Genomic DNA, 17,749 nt, shown 5'->3' with positions numbered 1-17,749 from the left:
CTGTCCTCTATTACACTTGAAATAGTTCACAATTCTCAGTATTCTCATATCATATGTATTCATTTATAAACCAATTCATTCATATCATCATTTATTTAAAAGTTTATGGCTTTTCCATCATTAAAGGGACTCTCTCTGGGAGGCTCCACAACATTTTGCATCATGTGATTTTATGTTCTGATTCTATTGTTCAGAATGCTTTTAAGAATACCTATAAAGGTCTTTATTAATCAACACTACTGATAAATATATAATGAGTACCAAATTAAGAGGAATTTGTGGAAGGAAATGTCCTTATGGTCATCTATTTCAGTGATTTACATTCATGTGATTTGTCTTTCGTAACAGATAGCTCTTAGCAATTGCTGCAATTTTTACAGACATTTCTTTACAGTGTATTTTCTGGAATTTCTACAAATTGAAAATGGTTGCCTTTTAAAGGAGGAAACATTTCACAACTTCTGCATTGTTTTTATTATTACTATGAAAGGAAGATCAGGAAAGTATTATAGAAAACAAGGAGTTTTCTCATTCCTAAATTAGCAGACCTACAATTAATCCATCTAGTACAGTACCTTGTTTTTCTTCCTAATATAAAAAGAAAAGAACTCTTGTGTAGGCATTCACTGAGTGCCAAGATGGAGTTGCCATGGAAAGCCACATTTGTTGCTTACGTCTTCGTCTCTAAGGTTGGGGCAACCTAACTTTGATGTGCAACTGAGGTGGACTGAGCTTTCTGCTTTATCTCCCTCTGGTCAGGGAGAGTCTTTCTTTTCCTTTTAGTCTGGCTTCGAAACTAGAAATAAGCTAAGTTGTAAATAATATACCACATAGGGAGGCAAGACAGGAAATGCTGTTGCTTTCCTCACCTGAATAATTCTAGTATTAAAATGAAGGTAGGGTACAGACAAGTCATTAAAGAAATATGGTAATCTCCATGACATACAGTTTGCCTCTCAGTTTCCCCAGGTCAGGTGGAGACTTCATAGTTTCTGCATCTACATTTTCTGAATTGTTAAATACTTTCCACATTAAGTAGCATAACACCAGAATAAATATTCAGTTTGAGGGTGGGAAAAAAACTTTCATGTTTCTTTAGTGCTGTATTATCTTCAAACACACAAGACAGTCTTTGTTATCACTGATATTTGCTCCCCAGAGTCACAGTTTGAGAACCCCAGAACAGGAGAGGGAGGCTTTAATGTCAGAAAATTGCCACCAGATTGCAGACAGCAGACTCATTCTGGGGGTGGGATCACCAGAGGTGATTTTTCCCACTATTTCTATCTCCCAAAGGCTTCCCAAAGCAAAACAAGTCCTTAAGGAGCTTCAGAAATTTGCAAAGGGGGGTGTTAGAAAACTTTAAATTAAAATAAAATAAAGATTAACAGTGCCACCATTTATGCAGCAAAGTTGTGCCAAGTGGATTTTGATCACTGTTATTCTCCCTCTCTCCCTCTTTTCTGCTTTCCTTTTATCTTGGCTTTTGCTTAATATCCAGAAGCACTGAGAGAATTTGAAAGCTTGTTCTACATGCTGTAATAAGCAGAATACAGAACATTTTAACACCTTGTAAATTAACAGATTAATTTCCTGGCTTTGCTACTACAAACTAATATGGCTGCGCCTCCAGAAACTGTACTTCATGGCATTTTACAGAAGTCCTATTAAAGACATTAGTCCACAACTAGTAGAATAGCAGCTCTTCAACTAGTGGGACATTGAATTGGAGTACAATATCCCAGAGAGAATCCTACCTGGAATAATGCGTTCTGAAATATATTTTTCTAACTGAGTTCGGAGCTTGGCCTCTATGGCTGGATATCCATTAGTACCATTATCAACCAGAATTAGATGTGTATGGTTATTATCCAGACAGTACAATGGGTCCCTCTTGAAATCGTCCATGATGTAGTGTGCTGAATAATGCACCTAGAAAACAAACCAGACATTATTTAAAAATAAGCTAATTCTAACACCAAACTGAAAAATAAAGGTGACTAACTATTCTGTATATTCAGCCAGTCCATAATCTTTAATCATCTTGACATCCACTTAAAAATCAGTGTCACCAACTTTGATTGTGCAATCATGTATTGTCATCTAGAATTCCCTGCCATTAAGCACATCTCAGCATCATGAAAGGACAACAATAAATTCCAAGTCACTTGTTTCTACTTTATTTTTTTTAACAGAGGATATTTGTAGGATTTTTTTTCTTTCCTTCTTTCTTGCACCATGTGCCAAAATAACTGGGTTAGCCTTGAGTACTACACGCCTTTATGAGGTGGGTCAACATCTCCCATTCTGCCTCACACAGCAAAACGGTTCAGACAAGCCCTTCCAATGGTCTACAAAATGTAGTTAATTGGCTGTAAGATAATAGATGTATTATAATATCATGTCTAATGATTTCCTCAATGATAAATAGAGAATAATTACTGTTCAAGGCAGTGTCAAGAACAATAAGCCAAGATACTATGTCCGTAAGCAAAAGTTCTAAATTCTAATGCCTCAGTTGGGCATTGCAGACATGGATCCACTGACTGACTTTAGGGGAAGCAAATCCCCCCCCCCTTCTTCTGTAATACGCAGATGTGAGCTGTCAGTACCTCAGCATCACAGTTTCTCATTAGACTCTCCCGGTTAGAAATCATTCCCCAAGCAGCTATGCCAATAGCAACCACATTCTCTTCTGAACTCCTGCTGATAGTGTTATCTCTTACAACTTCCCCAATGTACTTCATCAATCCATAATGAGTTCCCCCAGTGAATATCCAGGCCCCTGTGAATTGAGAGGACAAGAGCAAGTGACTCAGACTTCGAACATACCAAATGTTTTATGCAATCTGGAGCATGAAAAGAGAAAGCATATGAGATTTTACTACTGCTTGGCTATGGAGAGTATTTTGATTTATTTTTTGGCAAACACACAGTGAATGCTTGTGTTTTCCAAGGCACTGCTGGAACTACAGTACACTTTTTTCACATTGCTCTTAAACCTAGAAGAAACGCCATGATGAACTACTTTTGTGTTGTCTCATCTCTTTTCCGCATTTCATTTTTCTGTCAGGTGGCAGCTGTTTCAGTGAGTAATTACTTGGCCAGGGGCACACATATGAGGCAAGAGGAGTCGGTACAACTTGAAAGGGTGGAGGGGAGAAGGACAGACGCAGACTCCCGAACACCCACACCGACAATCAACTTTGTCCCTACAGGAAATGTCGCACCATGGAAAATAGATTCCCTGCATGGGTTAAGGTGACTTGACAGCCTGAGATGTAGACAAATCCTGAAAGAAACCAACCCTCCTACAGCCCACAAGCCAAAGTCATCACAGGCAGTTAAAATTACAGTCCGCTTTCCACTGAAATAGATGGCAATGCTTCTCTTGGTCTGAATGGTGCTGGGATGCTAGGTGATGCAATGAACTTGAGCATATTTGATTAGAAATAGGGCTCACACTGAAACAGATTCACTTCAGTTCTAAGGACTGCATTTGTGAAGCATAGCTGAGAACATGTTGCCCAGGCTGTGCCTTACCCTTGCTCCTCCTTTTCTCTGTACTGTGCTAGCCTGCCTCAGTTAAAGCAACTGTTTGGTTCACTAAGGCCAGAAAAAGAGACTTTTACCTTTAGACTGTGCAATGTAGATCAGCCTGCTAACAATTTTACGCATACGTGGCTTTAAAGCAAAGTTTTTTGCTCCACCAGTTACAGAGATGATGAGATTGGGTGTTTTCAGGTGCCAGTATTGGGTCATTAGGTCATAGAGTGTTTCAGAGTCTGTGTCACAGGATAGACGGATATACTTAAAGGAGAGAAACATCATTTTTAGAGCATAAAAGCAGATTCCATTCAGTCACATGCAGATACCTCATTGTGTCTATGCCTTCCCCCTCCATACAGCCTTGAGCTTTTGTCATTACTGCTTTAATGCCTTGAGATGTTAATTGTATAAGAAACACTCAGTCATGCTTCCATTTTGCCTGCATACATACAAATTAACATGTAATAGGCATGTGCAAACAGACAACAGGCTTAGATTTTCAGTTATTTTAAAACATTAGTCCTGTCTCTTTTTTTCCTTCCTTCTTCAGTTACCCCCACATATTTTCATATTGCCTTTCTACCAATAGTTCTCAACTCCTTTTTAACATAATAAAATAGGAAAACCTAATAAAAATTCTGCCATTTTTCAGCTGAAAGACTAGAACAGCGATGGTGAACCTATGGCATGTGTGCCACAGCTGGCACACAGAGCCCTCTCTGTGGGCATGTGAGCCATAAATTGCCATCAAGAAATACACATCCTCCAATCCCAGATTTTGGCACTCCCTTCTGCTGGTGCAGTGGTCCAGTGGAGGGGTACAATGGCGACCATTGCTGGTCTAGACCACTGGTTCTTAACCTTGGGTTACTCAGGAGTTTTGGACTGCAACTCCCAGAAGTCTTCACCACCAACTGTGCTGGCTGGGGTTTCTGGGAGTTGCAGTTCAAAAACATCAGAGTAACAAAGGTTAAGAACCACTGGTCTAGAGCTAGACCAAGGGGTGATTGGAGGACCGGTAAGTATTTATTTGTTAATAGCACCCATAAGAAGAAGAAAAAGCACAAGCATTTAACCCTTGCAATGTAGGAGCAGTTGTTTTTTCTAAACTTAAAACCTCAGTATTTGGGTTTTAATTGCAGTGCTGGCACTTTGAAATAAATAAGTTGATTTTGTGTTGCAGTTTGAGCACTCAGGCTCAAAAAGGTTCACCATCATTGGACTAGAATAATAGTATTTTAAATATAGCAGATAACAGTACAGTGGTGCCTCGACTTACGAACGTCCCTACTTACAACCATTTTGAGTTATGACTAGCTCCGGCAGCAAAATTTTGCTTCTACTTGTGACCGGAGCTTCCACTTACGAACTGAAAAAGGCAGGGGGAAAAGGTGGGAAATTAAAATTTCTAACTGTAGGTGGCGACGAGGCTGCTTCTTTGTAGCTCTTTCGCCCCAGCAGTTAGAGATCATTGGAGGCTTCGGAGGCTTGGGACTGCCTCCTTCTGCTTCTGAGTGAGTATGTGTATGTTTGCAGAGAGGCTTCGGGCTACCTGGTAAGGTAAGGTGCTGTTTTCTGCTTTTTAAGAACTGTTCTGGGTGTTTTTGCAGCGTGGTTTTGAGCTGGGGGTTTATGTTACAGTGCTGTGATGGGTCTTGGGGGGATTGTTTGTTTTTTTGGGTTTCCCCCCCATTTCTGGTGGGTCTCAGGGGCTTTTTGGAGTGTTTTTCCCCATTTCCGATTGGTCTTGGGGGGTTTATTGGTTGGTTGGTTTTCCCCCATTTCTGACGGATCTTGGGGGGTTTAGTTGCTTTTGGGGGGTTCCCTATTTCCAATGGGTCTTGGGGGTTTGTTTGTTTGTTCCCCCCAATTTGCGATGGGTCTTGGGGGTGTTGGTTGCTTTTTTGGGAGGGTTCCCATTTCTGATGGGTCTTGGGGGTTTTGTTTTTTGGCTTTCCCCCCATTTCTGATCGGCCTTGGGGGGTTTGGCTGCTTTTTTTGGGTTCCCTATTTCTGATGGGTCTTGGGGGGTTTATTTGTTTTTTGGCTCCCCCCCCCATTTCCAATGGGCATTCAGGGTTTGGGTTGCTTTTGGGGTTTTTTCCTCCTTTTCCGATGGGTCCTGCATGCTTCCCTTGCTTTTTCCTTTGTTTTCTTTGAATTTCCGACCTGCCCCCTTTGTTCTCTGTGCATTTCCAATCTGCTCCATTTGTTTTCTGTGCGTTTCCAATGGGTCTTGCACGCCTGATTGTTTCCCCCCCCCTTCAGCCAAAAGAGATTAATCACGTTTCCAATGAGTCTTGCAGTAATTTGGGGGGGGGGGGTTCTTCGGCCGGAATGGATTAATTGCATTTCAATGCATTCCTATGGGAAAGGGTGCTTCGACGTACGACCATTTTGAGTTACATCCATCTTCTGGAACGGATTATGGTCATAAGTCGAGGCACCACTGTATATCAGACCAATAATATTCTGTTATCATCAAATTAACACTTAAAGACATCAACATTAAGAAAAACTGGTTCTAAATAAAATAATGAAAAAGCCATTCAACTGACTTACCTTCCCTGTCTTGCCCAAGTTTTCAAATTCAATATCTCCAAATGCATCAGTTGGGAATTCTTTCGTGTGTTTTTTATAATTCCATTTCTCATTATTGTTAATCTGTGTTCCTTCTATGTGCTGCGATTTCAAGTACCCACATTTACACAGGTGGTCACTATCAAGACATATACAGGAAAAGAAAAAACAGCTAACCAACAGGGGTTTATGTTTTTGTTTTTATTTCTTGCTCAGGGGCATAGCAAGGACAGCAGCTAATCTAAAATAATTCAAAACCAAGGCCAGACACCTAAATATTTACAGCATTTCTGTAAGGTAAGGGTGAGAAAAGCTCTTTCTGCCCAGGGTCACATTCCTTTGGGGTTGCATGCCACAGTCAGAGGGGCTGCAGCCAACAGAGAACAACACAAAAGGGAGGAGGACCACCCTCTTTCTTTCCCTCTCTTTCCTTAGCAAATGTCTGATGCTACATTCAAGTATTTATCATTCAGTTTATTTATTATATAAATGCATATCCTGCTGGACATGAATATACCACATTAACATGCACCATGAAATACATAACTCTAAAATGATGTCAATCAATTCAGTGAAGTCAAAACTGTTAGTGGCTGCCTAACATTACTCAGGCACAGCAGGTGCTGTGACTTCAAAGCAGAGATTGGCACCAATATATCAGAATCAATTAAGTTATCAATTAAGTTGGATATTTTCTAACATAATTGGCAATTCAATTAATGTTTATCTTTATTTCGGGTTGGTGCAATCAAATCAACATTTTGCCAGTGGTAAGTTATCCTGTTATAGAACAGCACAAAAATTAAATCTATCACTAGATGTTGGAATTAGCAATGAACAACACAACAGAAACTCTGATTTTAACTCCTACTTCAAGTTCTGCATTGCCTAAACTAAGGAGAGGTCCACGAGATGAGGTCATAAGGGAAGGAAAAAATTAAGGTCAGAAAAGGGCTTTTGGTTGGACAGATAAGAAATAGGATTTTCACAAATTCTTGCAGCTATTTCTTTCTGAAAGGATTAGATGAGATTTTAACTTTTGTTCCGGTAAGGTTTTTAGTATAGTAGTATAGTAATGTAATGAAAATTTAAATGCCAATTTAAAGAGCCTCTTTTCAACATGAATATAATTTTCTAGCTAATTAGTGAATAACCTAATGTGTGACCATTCTTCACTAATTTTCCAATCTGTGCTGTAAAGGCTCTGTTCTTAGTAGTCATAATAAAACAACCCAAAGCGCCTCTCCTGAGGACAGTTGTGACTGGGCCGGATGCCCAATGAGCCTTGAGATTCTTCATGTTCTTACTGTGATTCATATACGGCACAAACAACTCAAGTGCACTTTTTAGGATCATGCATTAAAACAATCTATGTTTCAACACAAAAAACATTACTCAGAACTTCAGAAATAGGTAACAAATATTTGCTTACATTGACTTGGCATCTTTAGTGAAAAAGACACACTCTCTCTTCCTAAAGTTCTCTTGAATGAAGCACACCAAATCCTTTGGGAATGAACATGAAACATCAGAATGAACATTTCTATTTTCCAAATGCTAATTAGTATCTTAGCAACCCTTTATTTCGGAAGGAAAAAAAGCATTATTCCCAACAACAAAAATAAGTAGAAAAGCTAGAACTATTTTTGTTTGTAAAAGTTGTCTTGAGTTTTAAGAGTCACTTGTTTCACTGGCGAGAATCATATTGCCCTGCATCTCACACGGGACAGTCCATTTTGCTCACAGTGGGGATTTTTATGTTTACGCTCAAAGAAAAAAATATCCAGTTGCTCCTTGTGCAAGTTTAAGCCCAGAGTTTACTTACCAGTGCTTTATGCTGCTGGGAAAGACAGCACGTAGATGGAAAGCAAGCAAGCTCAGAACTGAAAGTAAGTATCAACAACAACATTAGGTGTCAAAGGGGGGTGGTGGGGATGGAGAAGACCTGTCTTCATCCTCTCCAAATGCTGCTGCTTCTTATTCCAGAACTGGATAAGTAAGCAAAGAAGCAAGCCAGAGATTTCAGGAGTCTGTAGTGAACAGGATGCCCTCCACTGTCTACTTTTATACCTACTTTCTGAAATCCAGATAAATGAAAGTAAGTTTCCATGTCTTTGTCTATCTCCTGTCTCTTACTACATCATACGAAAACTGCTACATTGATTTTCGTCAAGTTGGGAGGGTAGGAGATATTCAGAAAGACAAAGCACAGCTACTCAGTAGAGATGGAAAAAATGATAACAGATGACAAAGAAAAGGCAGAAGTATTCAATTCATATTTTAGCTTTTCCCAAAGGACAGACTATGATCCTTCAGAGAAATATGAAATCCAAGTGGAGGGAACAAGATTTCAGCTGGAGATTGACAAACAAATAGCCAAGAAATGCCATATTACTTTGAATGAATTCAGATCTCCAGGGCAGGATGAACTGTATCTGAGAGTACTGAAGAAACTGGCTGAAGAACTCTCAGAACCGCAATCCATTATTTTCTTGAAATCATGGGAAATGGGTGAGGTGCCAGAAGACTGGAGGAGGGCTAACGTTGTTTATTTGTTTGTTCAGTCGTTTAGTCGTGTCCGACTCTTCGTGACCCCATGGACCAGAGCACGCCAGGCCCTCCTATCTTCCACCGCCTCCCGGAGTTGTGTCAAATTCATGTTGGTTGCTTCGATGACACTGTCCAACCATCTCATCCTCGGTCGTCCCCTTCTCCTCTTGCCTTCACACTTTCCCAACATCAAAGTCTTTTCCAAAGAGTCTTCTCTTCTCATGAGATGGCCAAAGTACAGGATCTGTCCTTCCAATGAGCACTCGGGGTTGATTTCCTTTAGAATTGATAGGTTTGTTCTCTTTGCAGTCCAGGGAACTCTCAAGAGTCTCCTCCAGCACCACAATTCAAAGGCATCAATTCTTCGGCGGTCAGCTTTCTTTATGGTCCAGCTCTCACTTCCATACAACACTACAGGAAAAACCATAGCTTTGACTATTCGGACTTTTGTTGGCAAGGTGATGTCTCTGCTTTTTAAGATGCTGTCAAGGTTTGTCATTGCTTTCTTCCCAAGAAGCAGGCGTCTTTTAATTTCAGGGCTGCTGTCTCCATCTGCAGTGATCATGGAGCCCAAGAAAGTAAAATCTGTCACTGCCTCCATATCTTCCCCTTCTATTTCCCAGGAGGTGATGGGACCAGTGGCCATGATCTTAGTTTTTTTGATGTTGAGTTTCAGACCGTTTTTTGCACTCTCGTCTTTCACCCTGCCTTCAGAAATGAGGAACCTCGGAGCTACTGACCAGACATCAATCCCAGGGAAAATTTTGGAACAGATTATAAAGCAATCACTATGCAAGCACCTAGAAAGCAATGCAGCAATAGCTAGAAGCCAACATGGATCTGTCAACAACAAATCCTGCCAGACTAATTTGATCTCATTTTTTGATCTGGTAACCTCCCTGATAGACAGAAGGAATGCTTAGACATAGTATACATTGACTTCAGCAAAGCTTTTGACAAAGTGCCCATTATATTCTGAATAGAAAGCTTACTAGGGGATGTGGTGGCGCTGTGGGCTAAACCGCAGAAGCCTATGCTGCAGGGTCAGAAGACCAAGCAGTCGTAAGATCGAATCCACATGACGGAGTGAGTGCCCGTCACTTGTCCCAGCTCCCACCAACCTAGCGGTTCGAAAGCATGCAAATGCAAGTAGATAAATAGGGACCACCTTGGTGGGAAGGTAACAGTGTTCCGTGTCTAAGTCGCACTGACCATGTGACCACGGAAGACTGTCTTCGGACAAAACGCTGGCTCTACGGCTTGGAAACGGGGATGAGCACCGCCCCCTAGAGTCGAACACGACTGGACAAAAATTGTCAAGGGGAACCTTTACCTTTACCTCAGCAAGCTTACTAGGAATGGAGTGGAACAACTGTCAAGTGGATACACAGTTGGCTCCAGAATCGTACTCAGAGGGTGATGATTAATGGCTTCTTTTCAAACTGGGAGGAGTTAACAAGTGGGGTATTCCACAAATCAGTCCTGGGCCCTGTGCTCTTCACTTTTCTAATAACTAGGATCAGGGGATAAAGGGAACGCTAATCAAATTTGCAGATGACAAAATACTGGGTGGAAAAACCATCACCTTGGAAGACAGAAAGAACATTCAAAATGATCTAGATGGGCTTGAGCAATGAGCTGGAAACAATGAAATTCAACAGGCTTTCGAAAGTACTGCACCTAGGAGAAAGAAACCAAACACAGTTGCAAGATGGGGGATACCTGGCTCAGCAAAACTACGAAAGAGAAGGATCTTGGAATTGTCGTAGATCCCAAGCTGAATACGAGCCAACAGTACAATATGACTACAAAAAAGGCAAATGGTAATTTAGGCCGTATTAACAGAAGTATAGTCTCCAAATCTCACAAATTACTTATCCCCTTTTATTCGGCACTGGTTACACCTCATCTTGACTACTGTGTTCAGTTCTGAACACCACACTTCAAGATGGATGCGGACAAATTGGTACAAGTTCAGTGGAGGGTGACAAGGGTGATCAGGGGTCTGGAAACCAAGCCTTATGAGGGAGGACCTGAACAGGGGAAACAGAGCATGTTTAGCGTTGAGAAGAGAAAATGTGTGCAAGACACTCAACAGCGGGCTCAAGTTACAAGAACCCAGATTTCAGTTGAATATTATCCTGACTGTTAGAGCAGTACAAAAATGGAACCAATTACCTCAAGAGGTGGTGAGTGCCCCAACACTGGAGGCATTCAAGAGAAACTTAGTCAACCCCCTGGCGGATATCCTTTGATTTGTATTCCTGCACAGAGTAGGGGATTGGACTTAATGGCCTTATAGGCCCCTTCCAACTTCATGATTCTATGATTCTAGAGGAAAAGTGTCCAACAGCATGAGCCTCATTCTCACTTTACACCTTGGCACATAAAAGTAACACACTGGACCCAGGATAACGTTTCCCTTTAAAGTGAAACATGCCCTAGACACATCACCCTTTCCGTTCCACTTGCACAGTGTTCCAAAGGAGAACATTCAGACAATCATGGTAGGCACTGCAAAAACCCCTAGGGAATTAATGTTCCAGAAATGGCTCTTCTCATCTTTTCCTGACAAATGGGGAGAATAGCTTTGAGCTACCTTTCCCAAATATCTGACATCTAACATATGAATCCTTCTAGGAGGAAGCAGTGAGCAAAACTCAGAGGTGTGCAGATTTGTGTTTCTGCAGTATAGGTCCAAGAATCCCCTATGCAACATTACTGTCTAGGGCGTAGGTTCTTAACCTGTGGTCTGCAGACCCCTGGGAGGCTGTGATGTCCTCACAGGGGGTCCACTAACGCTTGAAGAAATGTTATGATATTTTGGAAAGAAAGAAAGAATTTTAATTTCCCTTCCTTGTTTGTGTCGAATTTGGCTTTTGTAACCTACCACAAAAGTAAAAATCAGTGATGAACATAACTGTTTGATAGCAAATAACTGATTAATATTTCTGCATACAGTGAGAACATACAAGTGAATAGTGCTGAGTGTCTGAGAGACAGCATGTGACATTTCTTGCAACTGTGACAATAGTCAGAAGCCACGGGAAGAAAGAGCTGGAGTCTGTCAGTGTCTGTGCAATATTATTATTATTTTAACTTTCTAAAGGTCCAATAAAAATAGTGTAATAGGTCTGTGTGCATTAACAGATTAACTTATTTCTCCCTTCTCTCCAAATTTGAAGACACTTCATGAGAAATTTTAAAGAAATATTTGATGCACTTCAGGGTTTTAAATCTTTAGTTAAAGTTTAATGGTCCATGGCAACAAATATATTTACAGGGAGTCCATGATAAAGAAAAGGTTAACAACTGCTCGTCTAGGGAATTCTGAGATTCGTTTTCCAAAAAACACAAATCTGTGCCCCCCCCTTTAAGATAGCATTACTTTTTTTCCTCCTTGCATCATATAGAATATGTGGCAAAAGGCTTATTATTTGTTAAAGTGCTGTTTTTGTTATTACAGAACCAAATGCAGTATGTGATAAGAACAGTGGGATAAACCCCATGCTCCAAGAAAAGCTTTGTTGGCATTTCTGATGCTTGTTTTGTGAAATTTCTCTTCTGTAGAAGCTTCTAAATCTCATGAAATAGGACTCTACACAATTAAGGATTTATGCATAGGCATGCATTGGAATGTTGTAGTGGTGTGCGCTGTTGCACAGAACTCACAATCACGTATATTTTCAGATGTTGCTTTAAAAAACCTGCCAGATACTGACATATACTTATACTTCAGATCCACAATGAGAAATCAAAACATGAAGTGCATAAATAAGATGAAAAGCAAGGTTAATGGCATACGCAATCACCTGTTGTACCAAATAAATGGTTCAAGTGGGTATAAGAAAATAATAGCCCTGTGCACAGTACACAAGGCATTCTGGACATCCAGCATAATTTAAGTTGTTCACGTACACTGATTGCCATGTTCAGTTATATCTGACATTTTTGGTCAGCTAAAACCAAAGTACCTTGATTTGGTCCCATCAACAACAAAGCCATACTCAGCTCTTACTTATCCACTTCTGTGTAGAGAAGAACACCTAGTTCCTTCCCTCTCCATTTTGCTTTTACCAAATGGAAAGCAGCGTATCAGCAGAGGGAGAGGTTCCTCCTCACATTTAGACTCTGCACATGAGCAAGAATCATAGAAAACTGGGGTTCCTGCTCACATGGAAAGCCTACACAAGAACAGGAACCTCACTCTGTAGACGTATCACTCTCCATGTGGAGGAAGTAACAATGGTGAGGGAAGAGTTGAGCCACTTCTCTGCAAGCATGGTGTACAGAAGAGGAGAAGGAGCAGCTTAACAGGACGTAAGTCTAAGCAGTTTCTCATGTGGGTACGTGCAACATGCTGATGACAAGTGTTTGATAAAATCTTTAATAGAATGTTCAACTACAATAAAACAAATCAAAACAAAACAAAAATCAGTTACCAAAATCCCCAAAATTGACCATGGAAATCCAACACTAGCAAAGAAGACTGTCACCAACTCTTTTTTTCTCTTTGCAAATGACAATTACATTTAACATCAACTGAAGGCTAGAAGTATTTTACCAATGTCAGATGTGTAGAATGAGCATTATTATTTATTTATTTATTTATTTAACTTATATGCCGCCCACACTACCCGAAGGTCTCTGGGTGGCTTACAACATTTAAAATACAATAATTCACTCATCACTTACGCTTTCGTTGTATGATAGGTCTGTACTACGAGAGATACTGGAATAAAGACTTTTTGAGCTCTCCAAGGTACCATTCCTTCGGCTTCTCATGGTGTCTGTGAAATTTACAGGCTTCCAGCACACAAAACACATAAGTGCATAATTAGTTAACATATACAAACATCAGCATAAAACAGCAATAAGGAGAAACAGCTGTAGAACCACATTAACTCCTGAATAATATAATTAAAGATAGGTAACATACCTAAATGATTTCAGCATAAAATCATAAGAAATGTGGATTCACCCATGGAGAAACATGGGTCAGAGCTGCTGCACAACTCTGTGCTCAAAACATACCTTTCCAGATGTACTGAGTGCAACTATACCCCAGGTTCCAAGCAGATAACCACTCCATTTGCCTACCAGTGTTAATAATGCCATCTGCCTGAGGTAACTACATTTGTTTTGACTGGTACCTCTCTAAACCAGTAACCGTAGGGATTTGTTCAAAGTGTGTGTGTAGGGAGAATAAAAGGACACTTGCTATTCCCCTGATCTCTTCTGTTCCTCTATATATCTGTGTCACACACACACACACACACACACACACACACACAGAGAGAGAGAGAGAGAGAGAGAGAGAGAGAGAGAGAGAATGCATATTTATCTCTGTGTATTTGTGTAAGTAAGACTGGATGAGGGCGAATAAACTCAGACTTAATCCAGACAAGACAAAGGTGCTCCTGGTCAGTAGAAAAGCAGACTAAGGAATAGGGTTGTAGCCTGTGCTGGATGGGGTTAACACAGACCAGTATCTTGGGAGTGTTCCAGGATTCATCTCTGAGCCTAGATGCCCAGGTTTCAGCAGTGGCCAGGAGTGCCTTTGTACAAGTAAAACTAGTGTGCCAGCTGCACTCATTTCTTGAGAGGTTTGATCTAGCCATGGTGACACATGGTCTAGTTATATCTCAGCTGGATTACTGTAACATGGGGCTTCCTTTGTAAAGTGTTTGGAAACTCCAAAGGGTCCAGACTACTGCAAACAGATTGTTAACTGGGGCTGGTTATAGGGAACATATGACTCCCCTGATATAGCAGCTCCACTGGCTGCCAATCAGTTTCCGGGCACAATTCAAAGTACTGGTTTTAACCTATAAAGCCCTAAATGGCCTGGGTCCAAGCTATCTCAAAGACCGCATCTCTCCTTATGAGCCTGCTCGTGTGTTAAGATCATCAGGAGAGGCTTTTCTCTTGGCCACGCCACCTTGACAGGTGTGTCTGATGGGACATGGGAGAGGGCCTTCTCTGTTGTTGCTCCCAGAGCTGGCTCCATCTTTCCTGTCCTTCTGCAAGCAGGCAAAGACTTTTCTTGTCACACAGGCTTTTTCCTTAATGACGTGGTCTGAGAAGGGTTTTAAAAGGATTGTTGTGCTCTGTTGTTTTAAATATATTTTAATATTTTATTTATTCACCATTTTAATATAATACTTGTTTAATTCTTCTTTTAATATTTTTATTCTTACCTTTTTTTAGGTTTAAATGCTATTTTTTAATTACTGTACATAAGTTAGTTTGGATCCTTTTAAGGAGAAAGGCAGGATAAAAATATTTTAAATAAATAAGTATGCATACAAACATACCTTGGGAATCTATGCTCTGAATGAGGATGAGATCAAAGACAGGAGAAGCATCTCCTTCTACCTCTCTTCTTAACTGCCACAGATCTTCGTGTGTTTGTGGCGGTTTCAGCATGCTAAATACACTACTGATGATACAAGATCCGGTGTGCTTGGTTGTTTGTACCTGGTTAGTGAGTTAGGTATCCGGTTGGGAGTCTGATTCCCCACCCCCACCCCGCCATGCCACGTAGAAGAGCCAACCTCTGCAGTCCATGGCAAGCTGCACAGTTGTAGGGAACCCACAGGAGAGAATGGTAAACCACTGCTAAGTACTCTATAGCTAGAAAATCCTGGAAAACGTTGTTGTATTCCCTTGATGGCACACAATTATGTGTAGAAATGCATATGTGTAAGAGAGAGAGAAATTAAACTTTGAAACCATATCTCACTAAGCTATACTTTTTGTAGGCAGCAATTATTTGTTAAAAATGCATCATTCTGTCTGCCCACTTACCTTTCATGTTAAATATACTTTTAAAATTCTTTTTAATATTGTGATAATTTATTATTTCTAACTTTTGTACTATTCATTTTAATACTCTAAGCTGACTTGGATCCTTTTAAGAGAAAGGTGGGAATGAATGAATGAATGAATGCCTAGCGTTTAATATACAGTAACAAGTGCAAGCAAAACCATGTGCACAGACACATCCACAAACGTGTGTGCATTCATGTGAGACAGCATGTACAGTGGCCCTTCTCCATTTTCCTTCCCTTTTAAGGACAGGCACAGAAGTCGTCCAGGGGTCCCTAGGCAGTCATATCCTTTCATGACATAAAAGTATGCCATCAGATCAATTGGTGTTTTAAAATATTAAATGGATTGGGGCAATGACTTCATTCCCTTCAATTCCTATCCCAATGTCATCTTCACTCTTTACAAACAGTTGTTTTGTCAGACTGTTCTGATGGCCTGATTCATCGAAACGACCTCTCACATTTCTTCAGTTATCAAAACAGACCACAAAAATATCTCAGTCTCTCTGCAACTAATTGAAGGTACAGAAAAAAGACACATCTGAAATGCCTTCTTTCGTATCAGTCTCTGGCATTTATTCCCCAACATCACTTATCAGTGTTCATAAAAATAATACCACTGGGTGCCATCACTATTTACGTCTCGTAGCAACATCATCAGAAGAAATCAGTCTATTGCAATGATGGGCCACCTTGGCCCACATGTTCCACATCTCCAGCAGGTCCCACATCAGTATCCTCCAGCTGTGTTTGAAACTACCAGTCATTTCAAATGCAAATACAAATGGTTATTTTAAAAAAATCCATAAAATCTATTTTTGTAACATATATTTATTTGTTTGCTTGACATGTTGCCTTTCTCTCCACAAGGGGCTCAAGACCGTTTACAGTCACCTAAAATCATATTATAATAGCTATTTTAAATCACTTCCAAGAACACACTAAAAATAATTAAACATATAAAAATACTTTTTAAAAAGACATTTAAAACATTGTAAATATGTGATTTTAAAAATCACGGTATCTTCCCCCCAAAACCCACTGTTGCTTAAAAAGCCTACCTAAAAAGCTAAGTCTTTCCCTGGGATGATTGAGAACAGATACTGCCTCTCCTCTGTATGGCAGCCTTTCAAATATTTGAAAAGTGCAATCATATCTCCTCCCCCCCTCTTCTTTTCTGAAGACTAAATATGCCCAGTTCCTTTCAGTCTTTCTCCATAGGGCATGGTTTCCACTGCCCTGATCATCCTTGTGGACCTCCTCTGAACTTGTTCCAATTTGTCAGTGTCCTTCTTGAAGTGTGGTGTCCAGAACTGGACACAGTACTCGAGATGAGGCCTAACCAGTGCTGAATAGAAGGGGACTACAGTTAACTTGTAGGATTTGGAGACTATACGTCTGTTAATGCAGCTGAAATTAGCATTTGCCTTTTGTGTAGCCACATGACACTGCTGGCTCATATTCAGCTTGGGATCTATGATGATTCCAAGATCCTTCTTGCTCATAGCATTGCTGAGCCAGGTATCCCCCCCCCCAATCTTGTAACTGTGTGTTTGGTTTCTTTTTCCTAGGTGTAGTACTTTGCACTTATCCCTGTTGAATTTCACTGTTTTGTTTTCAGCTCATTGTGCAAACCCATCTACTGTAGATCATTTTGAATTTTGTTTCTGTCTTCCAGAGTGTTGGCTATTCCATCCAAATTTTTATCATCTGGAAATATGATTAGCATTCCCTGTATCCCCAAATCCAGGTCATTATGAAGGTTTTAATACATGAAGAAATAAAAATATAAGATGAAAGGAAATTAATATTAGAGTCAAAAACAAATATACATTTTGTTATAGAAGGAAAAGAAAAGGGACACTAAAGTAAACTCACAACACAAAAAACACAAACCTGGGTGTACATTTGTACACACGCCATAATATTTTGATTCATTCTAAGTTCCCAATGAACTAGCAGTGGATTCCCTGTTCTGATAGTGGATCCCAGTATGCTAGCTGAAGACCCATTATCTGGGTAAATACAGAATATCTGAAGAGCAGCCAGAAAGACAAGCAGGATTATCCTACTCTTATAAGGGGTTAACACATTTGAGTATCTGGAAGATATATGTACAAAAATACAGCCATATTTTTTATGTAAACCAAGTATGTACATTAAATGAGAAAGCCCTCAGATTCAATTTCAGCATGTGAGCCAGGATAGCAGGTATGATAATTTGAAAGTGGGAGCAG

At 40.2% G+C, this 17,749-nt stretch overlaps 1 protein-coding gene across 3 annotated transcripts in view; it reads right to left on the bottom strand.

The window, feature by feature from the left end:
- Positions 1–17,749, bottom strand: part of TRPM8 (transient receptor potential cation channel subfamily M member 8) — a 69,930-nt gene that overhangs the window by 38,365 nt on the left and 13,816 nt on the right. For 2 of the 3 annotated variants that reach the window (XM_072977338.2, XM_072977344.2), the window contains exons 2-7: positions 13,375–13,485; positions 7,562–7,635; positions 6,112–6,268; positions 3,633–3,810; positions 2,613–2,785; positions 1,758–1,932 (exon numbers count right to left, since the gene is read on the bottom strand). In XM_072977338.2, coding sequence (XP_072833439.2) covers positions 1,758–1,932; positions 2,613–2,785; positions 3,633–3,810; positions 6,112–6,268; positions 7,562–7,635; positions 13,375–13,464 — 847 coding nt within the window. In that variant the 5' untranslated portion in view covers positions 13,465–13,485. Of the gene's footprint in view, positions 1–1,757; positions 1,933–2,612; positions 2,786–3,632; positions 3,811–6,111; positions 6,269–7,561; positions 7,636–13,374; positions 13,486–17,749 lie in introns of those variants that run through there. The other variant, XM_072977352.2, reaches the window with a different exon arrangement.

This window comes from Pogona vitticeps, chromosome 1, assembly GCF_051106095.1.
Source record: "Pogona vitticeps strain Pit_001003342236 chromosome 1, PviZW2.1, whole genome shotgun sequence".
Classification (NCBI taxonomy): Eukaryota; Metazoa; Chordata; class Lepidosauria; order Squamata; family Agamidae; genus Pogona; species Pogona vitticeps.
This window is presented reverse-complemented; position numbering and strand designations above follow the sequence as displayed.